A 16,175-nucleotide genomic window follows, 5' to 3' on the forward strand; every position below is an offset into this window, starting at 1 on the left:
TGAAAGACCTTGAGCTAAACTACATTTTGTGATGGAAACCAAATGTTCTTAGCAAATCTGGTTGCAATTTCAAATACAGTGTTGTCATTCAAAGAGAATCCAAACACCTAATTTAAACATAAATATTTAGGCAAAGCTGGGGTTTTTTCTATTGTTTACTTATTTATCACATTATTTATCAGAAAAAAAGTGATCACTTAATGGAGAAGTTATTACAAGTTAATAAAATTTCACAATTTTAAAATAGATGAGGAACAATGCAGGAAGCTGATGATGCATTGTTAAGTGTTCCCCCCCAATTGATTCCTCACTTGTTCTCTAGTTAGAGCACACCTTTAAATACATTATTGTAAACTAATATTTGTGTAATGACATTTTGCCATAAAGTATAATGCATACAATGCAATTTAGAAACACCCCTGTTGCTTCAGTAAATCATACAAAACCCTACATTTAAAACATATGTATTTTATAGTTTATAGTATTAATATATAACTACTAATTTCATATTATTTCATTTTTTACTTTTTAATGCAACCCAAGAAAATACCTTACGCCTACTGATAAGTTGAAGTGTTGAAACTTTATTTACACAGAGGTGTTAATAAAACTGTACTTTGTCCACACTATGACATTGTGCGTATCCTGAGTGTTCATATCAAAAGTATATTGGCTGCTGTCACTAATTGTGAGGATACATTACCTGCATTGATCTGTGTCATTTGAAGAATGATAACTGAGTGGAAAAACACTGTAGTCCATACACTGAGTTGAGATTTAGAGGATCGTCTGTCCTTGTGTTGAGGCATTGTGTGCTGCAGAAAATTCAAATACACACAGTTGTAAGACATTTTCTTTTAGACTGGAAATCAAATTATGGTGAGAAAAGTTGAGGATATCTTACTGTTGGCTCACTTTTCAATCAGCACGTTGAAAGTCAAGTCCTTAAATCAAATAACTTGACCTGCACCTGCTCGATCTGTCTTATCTACCTCTCAGTCTATTAAAATCTACTCTGTGCAGCAGAGCTGTAAAAACACACCACACCTATAGTCTGATAATAAAATGTTCAGGGACAGACTTTAGGCATGTCCACTGCGCTCTGAACTAGATACGTTGAGTGTCACATATGAGATAAGAATACATTACTCATTAATGATCAAGTTTACACTAAAGAGAAATCTTACTGTAGTGTTTTAAACCAAGTTAGCAGTTTAACTAAAATCATAAATACATGTGTGTGTTTTATTTCTTTATTTCTTATTTTTAGCTCCTTCTATAATGGGTTACATATAAATAAAAGGCTGTACTTTAACCTGGTTGCCAGGTAGCTGATTACCACGATTATAAAGCTCGGCACCTGTGAGGCAGTGATATGAGCTGCTTTATTGGACTCTGCCCTCATATAACCGAAAAACATGACAGTGTTTACTGGTCAGACGGGGGCACTATGGGACCTGTTATTCATGCTCACACTATCATATAATACTTAATCTTATGTGAAGTTTCACTCCTAGCCAGTAGCGTTTTTTGATACGGGCGACACGGGCAGTTGCCCGGGGCGGCATCATGGTGGGGGGCGGCATCACGGGCTTCGGCAAAAAAAAAAAAATTGCTCGTACTCAAGCTGCCCCGACATCATGTGTTTGCCCGGGGCGCCAAACAGGCTAGGACCGCCACTGCTCCTAGCTCTTTTTCCCTTTTTGTCTCTGCTTTATTATCTGTGAATAAAGCACTGAATCACTGAATCAGCATGTGTCTCTTGTGACATTTTTAGATTCCTGTAAATAACTACAGCACCAATCTTTCCTATTGTGGAAATGCTGCTGTTGTGCTAAGGAACAGCAACTGTAAAAATGTGTCAAAATTCCTAAAACACTGGAATCGAGGTGCTCTCATATGGTCTCAAAGTAGTTGTGTTGTTTAATCAGGCAATAGGTAAATGATTGAAATCTGTAAAATAATTGTGTATCGGGACAACATGTAGCAGGGAATCTTTGCTATATACTGTAAGTAAGCACAAAAGTATAAAAATATAAAGTACAAGTTAGGAATGAAGGTCCAGAAAGAGGACACTGTGTTTGAATTCATCAGCCAGCTGTTTGTTTTTTCTCACTGTCTCTGTGCGGGTTCTCACTTCCTCCAAAGTTGCAAACTTTAGTCCAATAAGGAGAGATCATCAGAAGCAATTGCTTATGGAAATTAATTGTGCTATATGGCGATTATACTCTGATAGTTCATCACAGCTGAATGAAATCAAGTGATGGGAATTAGCCTAAGAAAAATGTTACACTTTTTTTTTTTTTGCTGCCTTTTTGACCCAGTCTGTTCTATACTTATTGTTGAGAAATCCCACTTTAACCTCTTCGATGCTCATCTTCTGTTTAAAGGAAAAGTCTAACCCTCTACAATGGAGGCAACATTTACTGATATTTATTTATTATTTGTTAGCTTTGCACAAAAATAGCTGGTTACTGTGAGTAAATTTCAGAGTCTGTATTTTTTCACTTTTACTTGTGTAAAGAAATTGAATCAGTAGTCCAACTTTTACTAAGTATTTTTTTAACACTAGTGTCTGTATTTCTACAGAATGTCTATACTTTTGTCAACTCTGGTGTCGTAATTAGGATGAAGATTTGTGTCAGTGGATTGTACTCTTGAGGTTTATATTGTTAAATGGTAATTATGTGAGGGTGTATTTCAGGTTCTGTTATGTAGAAAAACAAAACTAATATAACCCATAGTGTAATGGATTACTCACTCCAGATAATAAATAATGTAACACATTACATTAAAGTATAATTTGAATTACAGCATGAGCCCACACTGGTTAAAGCCACAATCAATAAATCTGCTTATATGACATAAAACACAATGATGAGGTAAAAACACTTTTACACTTAGCCTTGTTTATCATGCTGGGGTTTAATTTTTAAAAGCAATATGTTTCTTTTATTTATGAACAAACCTATTGTCTTTGTTAGTGAAGTGTGTTGTCATCACCTAAAGGGCAGTTTCCACCCAGGAAAAGCTTGACTATATAAAATAATTTTTATCAGTGGCAATATTTTAACTAAAACAGAGATTAATGTGACATTATGGTAAAGTAGTGTGTTAATCTAATAATGGTAAAGGGAAAAAAATATTTCTGGTTCATTCCTTTAATATCAAAAGATAATTCTCTCTACTTACACTTGGTAAATACCCTTATGATGTTAAGCACATAATGTCTGTGTGGCAATGTTCAGTATTATTTCAGGTAGTTTTATTGTGAAACCTTGTTTTTTAAAGGAATTATTTAGCTTGTAGTTAAAAGCTTTAACTATTGAATAAAGGACTTAAAGGAGAATGAACATTTTTCATGTAATTGCTGGAAAAATCAAGGTAATACTGTTCTGATATCAAAAGCTAGTTTAAGCTAGAATGTTATCTTAGATTTCTTAGATTTTAAATATCTAGTTGTAACTCACTGGTGTCACCTTAAAATCAGTATAGTCTGTAATAGGAAATGATGTCATAAGTAAACAGGTAGTTAGTCAGTGAATTGAGGAGAACGATTTTCAGGTGCAGCTACACCTCATGTGTCTCCTAACAGACTCCAACATTTTCAATATGAGTCTTTATCTTTTGTTTGTGAGAGCCCTGATGGTTCTACTCAACAGAGAGGAGTCAGAACCACTGAGGAAAAGCATTTTAGTCCAGTATGTAATATTAAAAGAACTTTCTCTTCATGCACAATTTCTCAACCTTATCTAGCAGACAGTGCAGAGTACTGGTGGGATGATAAAGGGGGTCATAGAAGCAACAGTGTCAATATTACCATAAGTGGTAAGTTCATCTTTGTGAAATTAGTACATAGTTGGTTTTTTTTAAAATTATGTGATATTTCTCATCCACTTTGTCTTGTATCGTACAGAATGTATTTGTCAGTTAGCCTTTTTGTTTTATTACTATGTATATATATATATGTATTGTAAAAAGGTATTGTAAAAATATTATATTTAAGCATGCAGCATCAATTCAAGTTAATGTATCACAAGATCTTTTATTATTATTTAATATTCTATTATTATCTTTTATTGAAGGGATTGTAACATTTAGTCCTTTTCCTGAATCAGTGTTGGTATAGTTTGTATAATAAATGTGCTCATTGATAAATTAGATATTGATCTGAAACTTCTTTCACACACACGTCGATATAAATCACTCTTGGGGCTCCCTGGTGGTCACCAGTGATGGGAATAATGGCATTACAAGTAACGGCGTTACTAACAGCATTACTAACGGCGTTACTTTTTTCAGTAACGAGTAATCTAACTAATTACTATTTCTATCGTTACAATGCTGTTACTGTTACTAACAAGAAAATGCAGTGCGGTCGTGTTACTATTTTTTAACAAACAGACGGTTGAAGCTGTGTTCAGCTTACTGCATCTTATATCAGTTGCACGGAAGTAGCTGTCTATGTAAGTAATCTGGACGCTACAGCTTTAAACAGCTGCACGCGCTCCCCCGGGCGGCAATCACTTTTTGGCACAACACCTGGAGCTAGGGGGCAAAACAGTCACATGAGTGCTGCTGCTTGGCTGAGGAAGAATAAAGTAGTCGTGGTAAACCAATCACATGACCACTTAAAGATGACAAAGCAACAAGGTGATATATACCAGTTTTCAAATTGTGTCGATAGGCCACGTAAAACCGGAGTCATGATAAACAATATATACGTGGAGTTTTTTCCTCAATAGCTTCATCACGTTTACTGTCTAAGAATAGCGCTAGCAAGAACTCTCTGCTTATGAACAAGAAATTAAAATAACAAAACAAAACCCAGCCCTTTCGTGTTGGTGGAAAAATGCACCATGTCAACCAATCAAAAATGATATTGCAACATGACATTTGGTTGTTTAGGAAGAGGGGGAAGTTTTAGGAGTGACGGCGAGAGAGAAAGAGAGAAAGAAAGACAGCAGAAAAAGAGAGAGAGCGAGTTTTGAGATGTGAGAGATTTGTGACGTTTAGCGTGTTTGGAGTGTGTAGTTAATGTGTTGTCTTGTGTAGTTAGTGTGTAGTGTTGTGGATAGTTTTGTGTTGTGTGTCAGAACAATGAGGTGACTGCTGTCTCCAGGTAGAGACAGGAGTGATACACCTGCTGCTGTCAGACCTGCAGGTATCAGGTGGTGATGTTCTCCTTTATAGTGGACAGAAATGTTTGGAGTAGCACAAATAATTTGTGTGGCATCTTTTTGAATGCAGAACAGCTGATTGTTATGTAAATAGTTTGAAATGGTTATAAATAAAATGGGTAAAAGGTAAATGGCTGCAAATAACTTTGTTGTTTGCAAAACTTGTGCATATGATTTTAAAATTGACAATTAATATTTGCATTTAAAGTTATAAAATACGATTCATTAAACATGTTTGTGGTTGTTACAGTAATAAATATAACTTTTTCAAAACCGTAAAAATGTCTAAAAACACAACTTTTCTTTAAAGTGAAATGCTGACATTGCAGGATGCATGGCTTAATATGACAACGACAGAGAGATTAAAAAAATGTGGTTTCAATGGAAGTGAATTTTGTATGGAGAGGAACTACACAAAAAATAATGATGCAATCAAACCAATTTTTTTCTGTTATTTGATATGTCCAAGAATCTAATCACCCCCAATGTCCCATCCTCGTTCAAATGTTTAAACTGGCATTTAAAGGCTTAAAATCCTGAAAATGTTCAAAAGTGTTCAATTTGATTAAGCAATTTGTGAAAAAAAGCAGAAAAAAAATATTGTTGGGTTGAGGATTTTATGGCAGATTTTGTACACAAAGATGTTGAAATGGTGCAAATTTCATTAGGCAGAATATGGATGATATGTAAGAGTAAAAGAGTTCAAAAAGAGTTCAAAATTTTAACTAAAAAGAAGATTTCCTGCAAAAAATCATCTCACAAGCTATAACACAGCCAACATAAGGAGGGCATGAGGGTTTTAACAGTGTAGTAAACAGTAGTCACTCCCCTGTGGTTCACTGACAAGAGTAACATTTCTGACATTGTACTAATGCCTGACTATGACACAACTGATCAAGGGTGATATGTTATCATCAGGATAACCGGTTTTGTTTTTGTTTTTTCAGCAAGAAATGTGAGTCTCTTGGCTAGTGCTCCCTCTCCTTGAGCCGCTACTGTATTTTCCTTTGAAAGTAGAAAAGTGAGCTCTCTAGCTTTGACTGACAGAATGCAGAACAAACCTGATGACTTGATGATGAATTTAACCAAACATCTCCAAACATTCAGGATTTTTTCTGAGGAAACTGACTCTGGCCCCAAACAGCTGAAAAGTCGTATTAACTGATGATTGTCACAGTTCAACACAGACAGGTACAAACTCAGTTTAATCTACGTAAATCCAGAAAATGTGCTTCATCTTCAGTCGTTTCAGACAGCTGGGCTCCAGAGTTTGTATCAAACAGTCATTTTCAGAGGAGAAACTGAAACAATTCATTTGAGTTCACTCCACCCACTCTGTAAACAGCAGACCAATCAGCAGCAGTCTGTGGGTATGTAGCTGTCATGACAGTAAGAAAATCTGAGAAAGCTGCTGCTGCAGTCAGCTCTGTGTTTTATCTCTATTTGGCAAATTCATTAAAGAAAAGCACAAAGCCTCAGCCAAGGCTGGAGGTGACACTCACCAAGAACAGAAATCCACTTAGACTATGACCTTTTATTTTAAAATTAACCTACAGTAGCAGAGTTCTTTATAAACATAAACACAGCTTTTCTCACACTTTGCTGCTACATTTGGAGCTGTGTGGGAGCTTTTAATGACTGACAGACATTTGTCATCTTGTATGTGCTCACAGTTTGACAGAGAAACAACAGTCTGACATTATTCAGAGTTTATTCAGTAACATGTAGAAAAAATCCCTTTGTTTTTTACCACAGTTTTGGTGTTTTGGTATAAGGTTCTTGTTTGTTTGTTCTCTGACTCAAAAACAAAACAAAACAAAACAAACAAATAAAAGAGTATCTTACCACAGATAAAGACCCCAGACTCCAGTGATCCAAACTGTCGCTGTCAAACTGAAATGAGTTGCTGGAGGCCAACCAGGAAACAAAAACTGAGACAAGTATTAATGAGTCACTGCAAACTGGACACTCCGGTCGGATCAGTTTCTAACGTTCATTGCTGCACATTCATTGGTCTATTTATCAGATAAACACTGAGCATGATGAACACAGGGACGGTTGGCCTTGATTGCATACAGCATTAGATCAGTACAGATCATGTGTAAACCAAAGAGGAGCTGAAAATGATTTCTGCAGTTTCTTTCACCCACTTCCAATGACATCAGTCCATTCAATCGGCATTATTAGCAGAAATCAGTCGATAGATATGGGCCATTAGGGGCCATCTCTACCTGCCAAAGCGGGTGATTATAAAATACTACAGCCATGCTCCCGTGAGGCAGTGATATGAGCTGCTTTATTGGACTCTGATGTCATATAACCGAAAAACATGACAGTGTTTACTGGTCAGAAGGGGGCACTATCGCACCTGTTATTCATGCTCACACTATCATAAAATACTTAATCTTATGTAAAGTTTCACTCCTAGCTCTTTTTCCCCTTTTTGTCTCTGCTTTGTTGTCAGTGATGGCCTCTGCTGCCTTTTTGCCCTCAGTCTAACATATCCACTGTTCTCTATTTATTATTGTAACACACTTGCAGCAGTCTTCATAAAACTTACTCAATTAAGTCTGCTCAACACAAGAAGTAAAGTAACCTGCACAGGAAGAGGAAGACATGAGCTGCATATTTAGATTTAATGTTGCTTGATACTCTCAGTGAGAAAGACAGAATGGAAGTCATCGCACTCTGTGGTAGACTCTGTGAGTACAGTATTTGTCTCTTGCCTCATGTAATTTGCTTGCATATAGAATCTTTTTTATATTTTATGCAGTAGTCTGTTCCTGTTCTACCCCAACATGTTTTATTTTCAAGATTAATATTAGTTGTCTTATTACATTTAATCTTTTGAGTAGTTATGCAAATAATGAAAATGTAACATTTACTAACACCTCATTTGCAAATTATGTATTACTTTTTAGCACTTGTAATGTGAAATATATTTGTGCAAGTAATGAACTGTCATATGATGATATCAGTTACATTATAATGGAGATGTAAATGTCGATCTCTTGCACATCCAATAAGTCACAAAAAGATGACCAAACATACCTTCATACTGACTGTAGATAAATTCAAATTTAAATTGTAAATGTTGGTGTGAAAACAAAACTGTCCATTGGGACTGTTTCTGCAGGGATGTTGCTACTGATTGCACATGTGCAGAAAAGTTATTCTGAGATCTCTTGTAAGTAGTATTTGTCCTTTTATATTCATGTCATGTTTTCCAATCCTTCTGTCTAAAATCCTTGTTTTCAACCACTTACCCTGAATTAGCATGAACCTTACTTCTTGAATCTCTGGGAACTCAGTCGTTGTTTTATTGCATTGTTCTTCTTTCTCAGATTCACCTTTTTCTATCATTCCATCCAGACTGCAGCTCTTTGAATATGAGTCAGTCTCTTTTACCTGTGAAGGGTTTAACATTTCAGCAGGATGGAAAGTAAGGAGCACTCAGCAAGTCCTTTCGAAATGTTTCAACAGCCCTGTGACAAAGACTTGTGGGATCAAATATGCTTTTGCTACAGATAGTGGAAAATACTGGTGTGAGAGTGGAGCAGAGAGAAGCAACACTGTCAGTATCACTGTTTCAGGTATGTTATAATCAGAATTAAAATCTGAAATGTGAAGGTTATATGACTAAACCATTGCACATTTGTAACATTTATAAATTTCTTTGCATTTTCAGCTGGTGCTGTGATACTGGAGAGTCCTGTCCATCCTGTGATGGAGGGAGATGCTGTTATTCTGCACTGTAGAAACAAGACAGAGAAACAAGACTCGAATTTCACAGCTGATTTCTACAAAGATAGCTTGCCCATGGGTACCAGCTATGATGGAAAGTTAGAAATCCAAAATGCTTCAAAGTCTCATGAAGGATTCTATAAATGCAAAATACATGGAGTTGGGAAATCACCAGAGAGCTGGCTGGCTATCAGAAGGAAATCCAATGCAGAGGATGGTATGTAACATTTTTGTTGTTTTTGTTATCATAATCCTGAGTCAGTAAATCCCAGCAATACTGACTAGCATAGACTTAAATTTTAAGAAAAAATAGCCAGATAGTTGTTAAAAATTTGAAGTAAAGACAGTTTAAAGGGCTTATTTGGCAGATGTGAATGTTTCAGCAGTGTTTCCTGAACTTTGGAATTGAAAATAATTGCATATGTGGGTTCAAATTATTTTTTGTCAGTTGCAGGCGGCGCTGTGACCCTAAAGAATTCTGCTGATTCAGCGACTGAAGGTAAGGCTTTTACTCTTTACTATCTTTATTAACTTCATATCTGATATATTCTTTATAGGCAAGTTGGTCAATGCATGCATGTTGCAATGCATGAAAATACAGAAGGCCTCACATTTACATGTACAATGTTTTTTCATATTTATCATCAAAGTTCCAATCCAATCCAACTTTATTTATATAGCACTTTAAAAAAAACCAAAGTTGACCAAAGTGCTTTCCAATAATAAAACCATACATTAAGCAGACAAAGAAAAACATATAAATAACAATAAAAGGCAATTCAGCTTGCCACAGAGAAACTGGTAAGGACTAGTGTTGATGGACACGACTTTTTTCCACCTCCACGATTGGATCAGTCACTGCAAAGTGCTCAGATCCTGTGATTGCAATACAAGCCCATAATTGCACCCCTCTATCTCAATGCATGACAGCTGTTAAACGTGGTTGTTTTTGCCAACTCCTGTGTTGTGCATTATTGCAAGATATTTTCACTTTGGCCTTTCCACATGTTTTCTGGATTCTTCAGGTGCAATTTTATACAGCTAATCTATACTGCCATATACTTTTTAGACAGAAGAGGCTTTCTTCTGGCAACCCTTTCAAACAAGCTGTTTTTTTTCTAATTGCATTCTCATGATCTTTAAGATTTAACATGGTAACTGAGGCCTGTAGTCTTTGAGATGCAGTTATTGGAATTTTTAGAATTTCTCTGACCATTACAAGGTCTGACCTTGGGGTGAATTTGCTCAGATGTTCACTCACAGGAAGACAATGGCATTGTATTAATATACATCTGAATGCTCTAGACCAGGAGTGTCAAACTCAAATACACAGTGGGCCAAATTTCAAAACTGGGACAAAGTCGCTGGCTAACATTAATATTTATTGAAAAAAAATCTTCCTCCAGATATAAGAATGAATCTTTTCTTATGGACTCGAACAAGTTTTGCTGAAAAACTGAATATGGAATAAGCAAAGCTTAATACTAAACGATATATATATTAGCTGTATAATACCAGTAGGCCAGCTCTAATAGTAATTTGGTATGGCTTCGTGGGCCAAATGTAATTAGGCTGGGGCCAGAGTTTGACACCTATGCTCTAGACCAACACACAATCAAAACTCCTTTTATAGAGTTGGCTACAGAGATCAACTAATCAAGGGAATTATCACCTGTCTGCTACTTACCTTATAATGAAAGCAGTGACTGTGTACTTAGTTTTTCACAGGATTGCAGAGTCTTCTCAATTGTTTTCTTTTTCCTTTGTAATATATGTATAGTTTATTGTAACAGTATTGTGAACATTAGTCAAATAGTTTGCTTTCCTGTTCTTGTCCAGTTTTCTAGCAAAGCTATAATAACTTAAACACCATCTGTAAAGAACTTCTTTGTTTCTGCATTTCCAGTATTATCTGTATTTCCACTATCTCATAAAGAAATTTCTTCATCACACATTTACTACACCCTGCTCTGGGTTGTTCTCGCTGCTGTGTTGGCTCTGCAATTTCTGGTGTTGGGACTACTTTACTGGAAGATGAAGCTAGGTATAACATGTTATGATTTTTTTTTTAAATATATATGTAAAATACACAACATGTTGATAATGAAAATTCTCTTTAATGTTTTAGTGTTATTACAGATCAAAATGAATGATCAAAACAAAGAGCAGTGTGGTGTTGCCCCGAATCTGAAGAGAGGTACTGTAGGATCTGAGCCACTTTTTTTCCTCTTACTATTTTCATTATTGTATACATGTATACAGATACAAACATACACACATACATATATATTTAAAAGCAATGGAAGTATGTGTATAAGCCATTGGTTCCCAAAGTGCGGGGCACACCCCCTGGAGCACATTCTGGGCTGTCCAAATCACTGACAAACAGTATCCAACATTCTTGATTTTCATTTCAAACACTTCTTATAATGAAATTTTAGCGATGTTAGCTCTTTATACAGTAAAGTTACAGTGGGATGCAAATAATATCAGGCAGAAACCTGCCAAAATTTGTTCCCCCAGTTCAAATCACTCAAGATTTTCTTGTAAAACGAAGGGAGGCCTAGCAAAAAATCTTTGGGAAACAATGGTATAAGACATTATAGAAATATGCGAAAATTTACATGGAGCTTTCGTACGTATTGAAAATCAAGTGGGGGGAAAATGGGAAATTTAAAAATATTAAAACACTTAAAAAGTCCTTTTACCAAGGCACTATCTGTAATGAGACAGAGAGCCTCCTTGCATGTCTTCATCCTTAAGAACACTTTACCTCCCTACCACACATCATTTACCAGCTTATCCATGAGGCCCCGGATTACCAAAACTTAGCAGTTGTCAAAAACTATTGTTGGATTGTTGAGATTCAGTTTTAATTTTCTCTTCTATGCACACCTACATATCATATCACACATGACATAACATCACTGTAATATGGTCAGTAATTGTGTTGAGTGAGATAATTTGTAAATAAGTAATAGTTGTAAAAATACATTGTTGTTTTGTAGTTGTTACAAGAAATGCTTTATAGCTGTTCTGCTTGAAATTCACATCATCTCTGGCATTTTTTTTAGACACTGAAACTGCCGCTGATAATTTCAGCCTCGAGACAAACAAAGTCACAAACCCACAGACACAAAAAGGTAAGATGAGCTCTGTGAACGTGTTAGTCTGCAGTCCTCTGAGGCTGCTGCGTGCGATATTTATACCTAAATAGCAATCTGCTGTTAAACCAAAACTAACTTGTGGTAACAGCTAGATGATAATTTAACTCTTAAAATGCTACTCTACAATATATAATGTGTATATGCTACAATATATGTTCTGTTGGTTTCTTTTCCAGATAAAGGTGAACCCTCGTGTCACACATTACACTCTACTTTCATTGACAACAATACTCTGCAGCCTCTATATGGTGACTATTCATATTTTAATTCTTTACTATATTATATTGTATGAAGTATTTTACACACATTTTCTCACACAAGTTTGAAACATAAATTATAGCTGACTGTTATGAGAAATTGGCAAATACAATTCCTCTGTTGCTTCAGACTATTTACCTGCAAGCAACATCAACCTGCTTAAAAGCCTGTTTTTCACTTTTGTTCAGTGTTGGTTTCACTTGTCCAGATTTTTACATTTTTGTTTTTCAACCGTATATGAGCAGGAACTTGGCTTGTAGTTAGTGCTTCTGCCTCAGTGCATGAGGATGTGCACCTTTGTATCCACTTTATGCAGCTATTTAAAACACATCCTACGCTAATGCTGCATAAACTCCACAACAGTTTTCCTGATTAAGCCAAAACTTTATATATGAATATGTGTTTTAAAAATAGAATCTGGATTTTAGTGTAGAGATTGAAAAAATAACTTACTCTAATACTTAGCCTCGATAATAAAAAACTTGGCATCTCAAGCGTTAAGCATCATATCAATGCTTAGCACAAAGAAAATATTGTAGAGGTTTAAGTACCACAAGTCCTTTCCCATTAGAAATAAAAATGTTTCCATTGTCAACTACCAGTGACTGAAGTGAGCCTGTTCCCGTCAGGGAAGGGGGGGAAAAAAAACATGGTTCAAAAGTCTAAGGGGCTTGGAAAGAAAGGTGTTTCTTTAAGTTACTTGAAGACATTTCTGACACCCGTTTCCACACCTTGGCTCATGTGATTAGGCAGAGCATCACTAGGGGGTCATGACCCTATTAGGGACACTTCCAATAGGGCTTAAACATCTGGGACTCTCCACTAATTGCTCTCAGAACTGAAGAAGCTTCTCGGATGACAGGTGAAACGTCTTCAACAAACTTGAAGAAGTCCAGATGCTTTTCTTTCCAAGCTTAGACTACAATAACCTGGATGACTGAGAACCTTCACAGACATGGTTCAAATGTTAAAAGTGTATATAAAAATGTATGCATGTTCTAAATAATAGGAATCAAATATCAGTTTTAGCCTACGTTTCGTAACATAATTTCAGTTTTTTAAATATTATATATACAAAGGCTTGTAATTTTGGTTATTTCCATAGATTCCGTAGATTCAGGAGAATGCAGCTTCATGGTGCGAACTACTCTGTCAGATCCACCTTTAACTCCTCAGGAATGCCAATATTCTGCAATTAAGTGGTGAAGTATGGGATTCTTTTGTTTTTTGGTTGTTGTTTCTTTTTTAGTCCATTTCATGATTGTAAACCCAAAGAAGTCAGCAGAACTGATTAAGGCAAAACAATTTCCTTATTTTTTTTCTAAATTGATGAAAATGATGTGGTTCTGTTGGCTTCATCGTGTGCTGGCCTACAGCTTGCTATGGAACGGTTTGCAGGCGAGTGTGAAGCGGTGGGAATGAGAATCAGCACCTCCAAATTTGAGGCCATGGTCCTCAGCGGGAAAAGGGTGGATTGCCCACTCTGGGTTAGGGACGAGTTCTTGCCCCAAGTGGAGGAGTTTAAGTATCTCGGGGTCTTGTTGCTCTTAAGTGACGAGAGAAGGGAGCAGGAGATCGACAGAGGGATTGGTGCAGCGGCTGCAGTGATGCAGAGCTGAGTGTTAAAGCGAAACTCTCAGTTTACCAGTCGATCTACATCTCTACCCTCACCTGTGTCTTTTGACCGAAAGAATGAGATCACGGATACAAACAGCAGAAATGAGCTTCCTCTGAAGGGTGGCTAGACTCTCTCTCAGAGATAGGGTGAGTAGTTCAGCCATCCGACAGGGGCTCAGAGTAGAGCCGCTGCTCCTTCACATCGAAAGGAGCCATTTGAGGTCGTTCGGGCATCTGACAAGGATGCCTCGTGGGTGAGGTGTTCCGGGCATATCCCACCAGGAGGAGGCCCCGGGGCAGACCCAGGACACACTGGAGAGATTATATCTCTCGGCTGGCCTGGGAATGCCTTGGTGTTCCTCCGGATAAGATGAAGGAGATGGCTTGGGAGAAGGAGGTCTGGGCTTCTCTGCTTAGGCTGCTTAAGCGGAAGAAGATCGATGGATAGATGGAGATAAATGTTGAAGGCTGTCAGCACTTCAGTATTTTAATTACATTTGACAATGTACCGTCTGACTAAAAAACAGAAATGTTTCATAATTAAATTTAAAAATATTCAGTAAATTGTACTTAAAGTTTTCATTCATATCTCCCATTTAAAGTTGACACAACTTAAAAGGAATGAGTACAACAGAGTCACTTTTTTAGTATAGCAAAACTCAATGTTGTAATCATTTTTAAATAAACAACAGTCAAACATCAAATTTGAAAAACGGAACATGTCACACGAAACGCCAAAAAAAAAAAAAAAAAAAAAAAATAAGGCAACTAATTGCCTCAAGTACATTGAGTACTACTAAATTTAACAGCTTAAGTGCATTTCTTTTAGTTCAACAGTATTTTCTTCGCACAGTAGCGGTTTTAGATACGGGCGACACGGGCGGTTGCCCGGGGCGGCATCATGGTGGGGGGCGGCATCACGGGCATCGGCAAAAAAAAAAAAAAAAAAAAAAATCCTCGTACTCATGCTGCCCCGACATCAGCCAGCGCATATTGGGAATGTCATAGGCACCGATCGGTTTTCTATCGCCCATTTGCTGGGAGTAAGGGCGCCCTCCGTTTGTGAGGTGCGCCTGCTGCTTGCTGCACAGGGAGGAGAGGGCGGGGCGGCGGGGGATTCTCTGGCTGGCTGGAGCAGCATCTAATAACCAACTCGCAAAACAAAATAAAAACAAAACAACAAACACGAAAACACCACTGTCAACTGCTGAAACTCCAAAGTGAAATAAAACAAAAACACAAAGAATAGATGGGTCAAAAGCATATTTGGAAGTAATTTGTCACATGAATCATGTCTTTGTCACCACCTAGTGGTAGGAAACATAGTTGTTGAACACATGAATCTTGTACAACAAAACATGACTTAGTTCTGGTTTAGCTCTGGTTATTAAAAATATTAATCCTCTTTTCTCCCTCTTTACAGATCAGTGAAAGGAGTGCCAGTTCAATCAAGGAGATTGTGCAACCCGTTTACCGTTCTGTTTTATCTGCTAAGATTGGGTCACATTTCTTAAATATTCATCTCAGTCTCCGTTTTCAGTCTGTGTATATTTGGAATAAGACGAGTTGACTTAAATGAGAGTAAAAAAAAAAAAAATGCTTTACATTTTTTTAGCTTGGATGTGTTATTGTCATGGTCCCTGCGGAGGCATAGAGTTTTGTGTGCGAGGGATACCCTGTGAGGAGTGAGGGGAGCGGAGCGTGTGTGGACATTTTGTATTTCCCTGACCCTGTGGACCCCTGGAACCCTGGCATCCCCCCCCCCCCCGTATATATAGTGCACTCGGTGTGGATTAATAAAGAACTGTTTAACTGTATCTCTCAGTGTGTGCCTGAGTCCGTCCTGCCTGCCTTGACAGTTATAGTGAAAATATTGTGTTGTAATGCAAACAAATGAAATTCAAAAAAAACGATGCAATAATTAATTATCATGTAGCCACAAGATAATTCGTTTGATGTAATGTAAATAAATGTGTAATCACTTAACCAATTTGTTGTCAGGATTTCTCATTTGTCATGATTTAATGTTGCAGTCTTTGCTTTGTTTCATGATTTCTACAAAAGAAAATTAAAATTAATGAACTTATAAATTTCATTTCCAGATACAAATTCTGTTTACATATCATACCCCTTCTTTCTCTTGTGAAAAGAGATGTAATTCAATGATAATGAGGACATATTTTTAAAAAAACTAATCTGTGAAAACACA

The 16,175-nt window shown here is 36.8% G+C and overlaps 2 protein-coding genes across 5 annotated transcripts in view; one reads left to right on the forward strand and one right to left on the reverse strand.

Moving 5' to 3' along the window:
• LOC116334467 (ribosome-binding protein 1-like) overlaps positions 1–7,071 on the reverse strand; it is a 28,133-nt gene extending 21,062 nt beyond the window's left edge. Inside the window, exons 1-2 of the mRNA XM_039601016.1 lie at positions 7,026–7,071; positions 704–815 (exon numbers count right to left, since the gene is read on the reverse strand). Of these exons, the coding sequence (XP_039456950.1) occupies positions 704–809 (106 nt within the window). The 5' untranslated portion in view covers positions 810–815; positions 7,026–7,071. The remainder of the gene's footprint in view (positions 1–703; positions 816–7,025) is intronic.
• A 591-nt stretch (positions 7,072–7,662) lies between these two features.
• LOC120434170 lies at positions 7,663–15,943 on the forward strand. 4 transcript variants are annotated; one of them, XM_039601738.1, is made up of 11 exons: positions 7,663–7,882; positions 8,317–8,367; positions 8,525–8,773; positions 8,869–9,141; positions 9,373–9,423; positions 10,831–10,968; positions 11,053–11,121; positions 11,999–12,067; positions 12,268–12,339; positions 13,455–13,556; positions 15,390–15,943. In XM_039601738.1, exons 1-10 carry the CDS (start codon positions 7,819–7,821, stop codon positions 13,553–13,555), a joined length of 1,137 nt encoding a protein of 378 aa, XP_039457672.1. In that variant the 5' UTR covers positions 7,663–7,818; the 3' UTR covers position 13,556; positions 15,390–15,943. The 4 variants fall into 4 exon arrangements, with proteins under 4 accessions (XP_039457672.1, XP_039457684.1, XP_039457680.1 ...); XM_039601750.1 differs by having other exon boundaries at positions 10,861–10,968; XM_039601746.1 differs by having other exon boundaries at positions 9,379–9,423.
• Positions 15,944–16,175: the final 232 nt, after the last annotated feature.

This window comes from Oreochromis aureus, linkage group 3 (assembly GCF_013358895.1).
Source record: "Oreochromis aureus strain Israel breed Guangdong linkage group 3, ZZ_aureus, whole genome shotgun sequence".
In the NCBI taxonomy this organism is placed as follows: domain Eukaryota; kingdom Metazoa; phylum Chordata; class Actinopteri; order Cichliformes; family Cichlidae; genus Oreochromis; species Oreochromis aureus.

Bases quoted from the DNA above. Each gene is read 5' to 3' on its own strand.
- LOC120434170 (XM_039601738.1), top strand. From the start codon at position 7,819: ATGTTGCTTGATACTCTCAGTGAGAAAGACAGAATGGAAGTCATCGCA. The intron at 9,142-9,372 runs GTATGTAACATT...ATTTTTTGTCAG, and splicing joins GAAATCCAATGCAGAGGATG to TTGCAGGCGGCGCTGTGACC. The intron at 9,424-10,830 runs GTAAGGCTTTTA...CTGCATTTCCAG, and splicing joins TGCTGATTCAGCGACTGAAG to TATTATCTGTATTTCCACTA.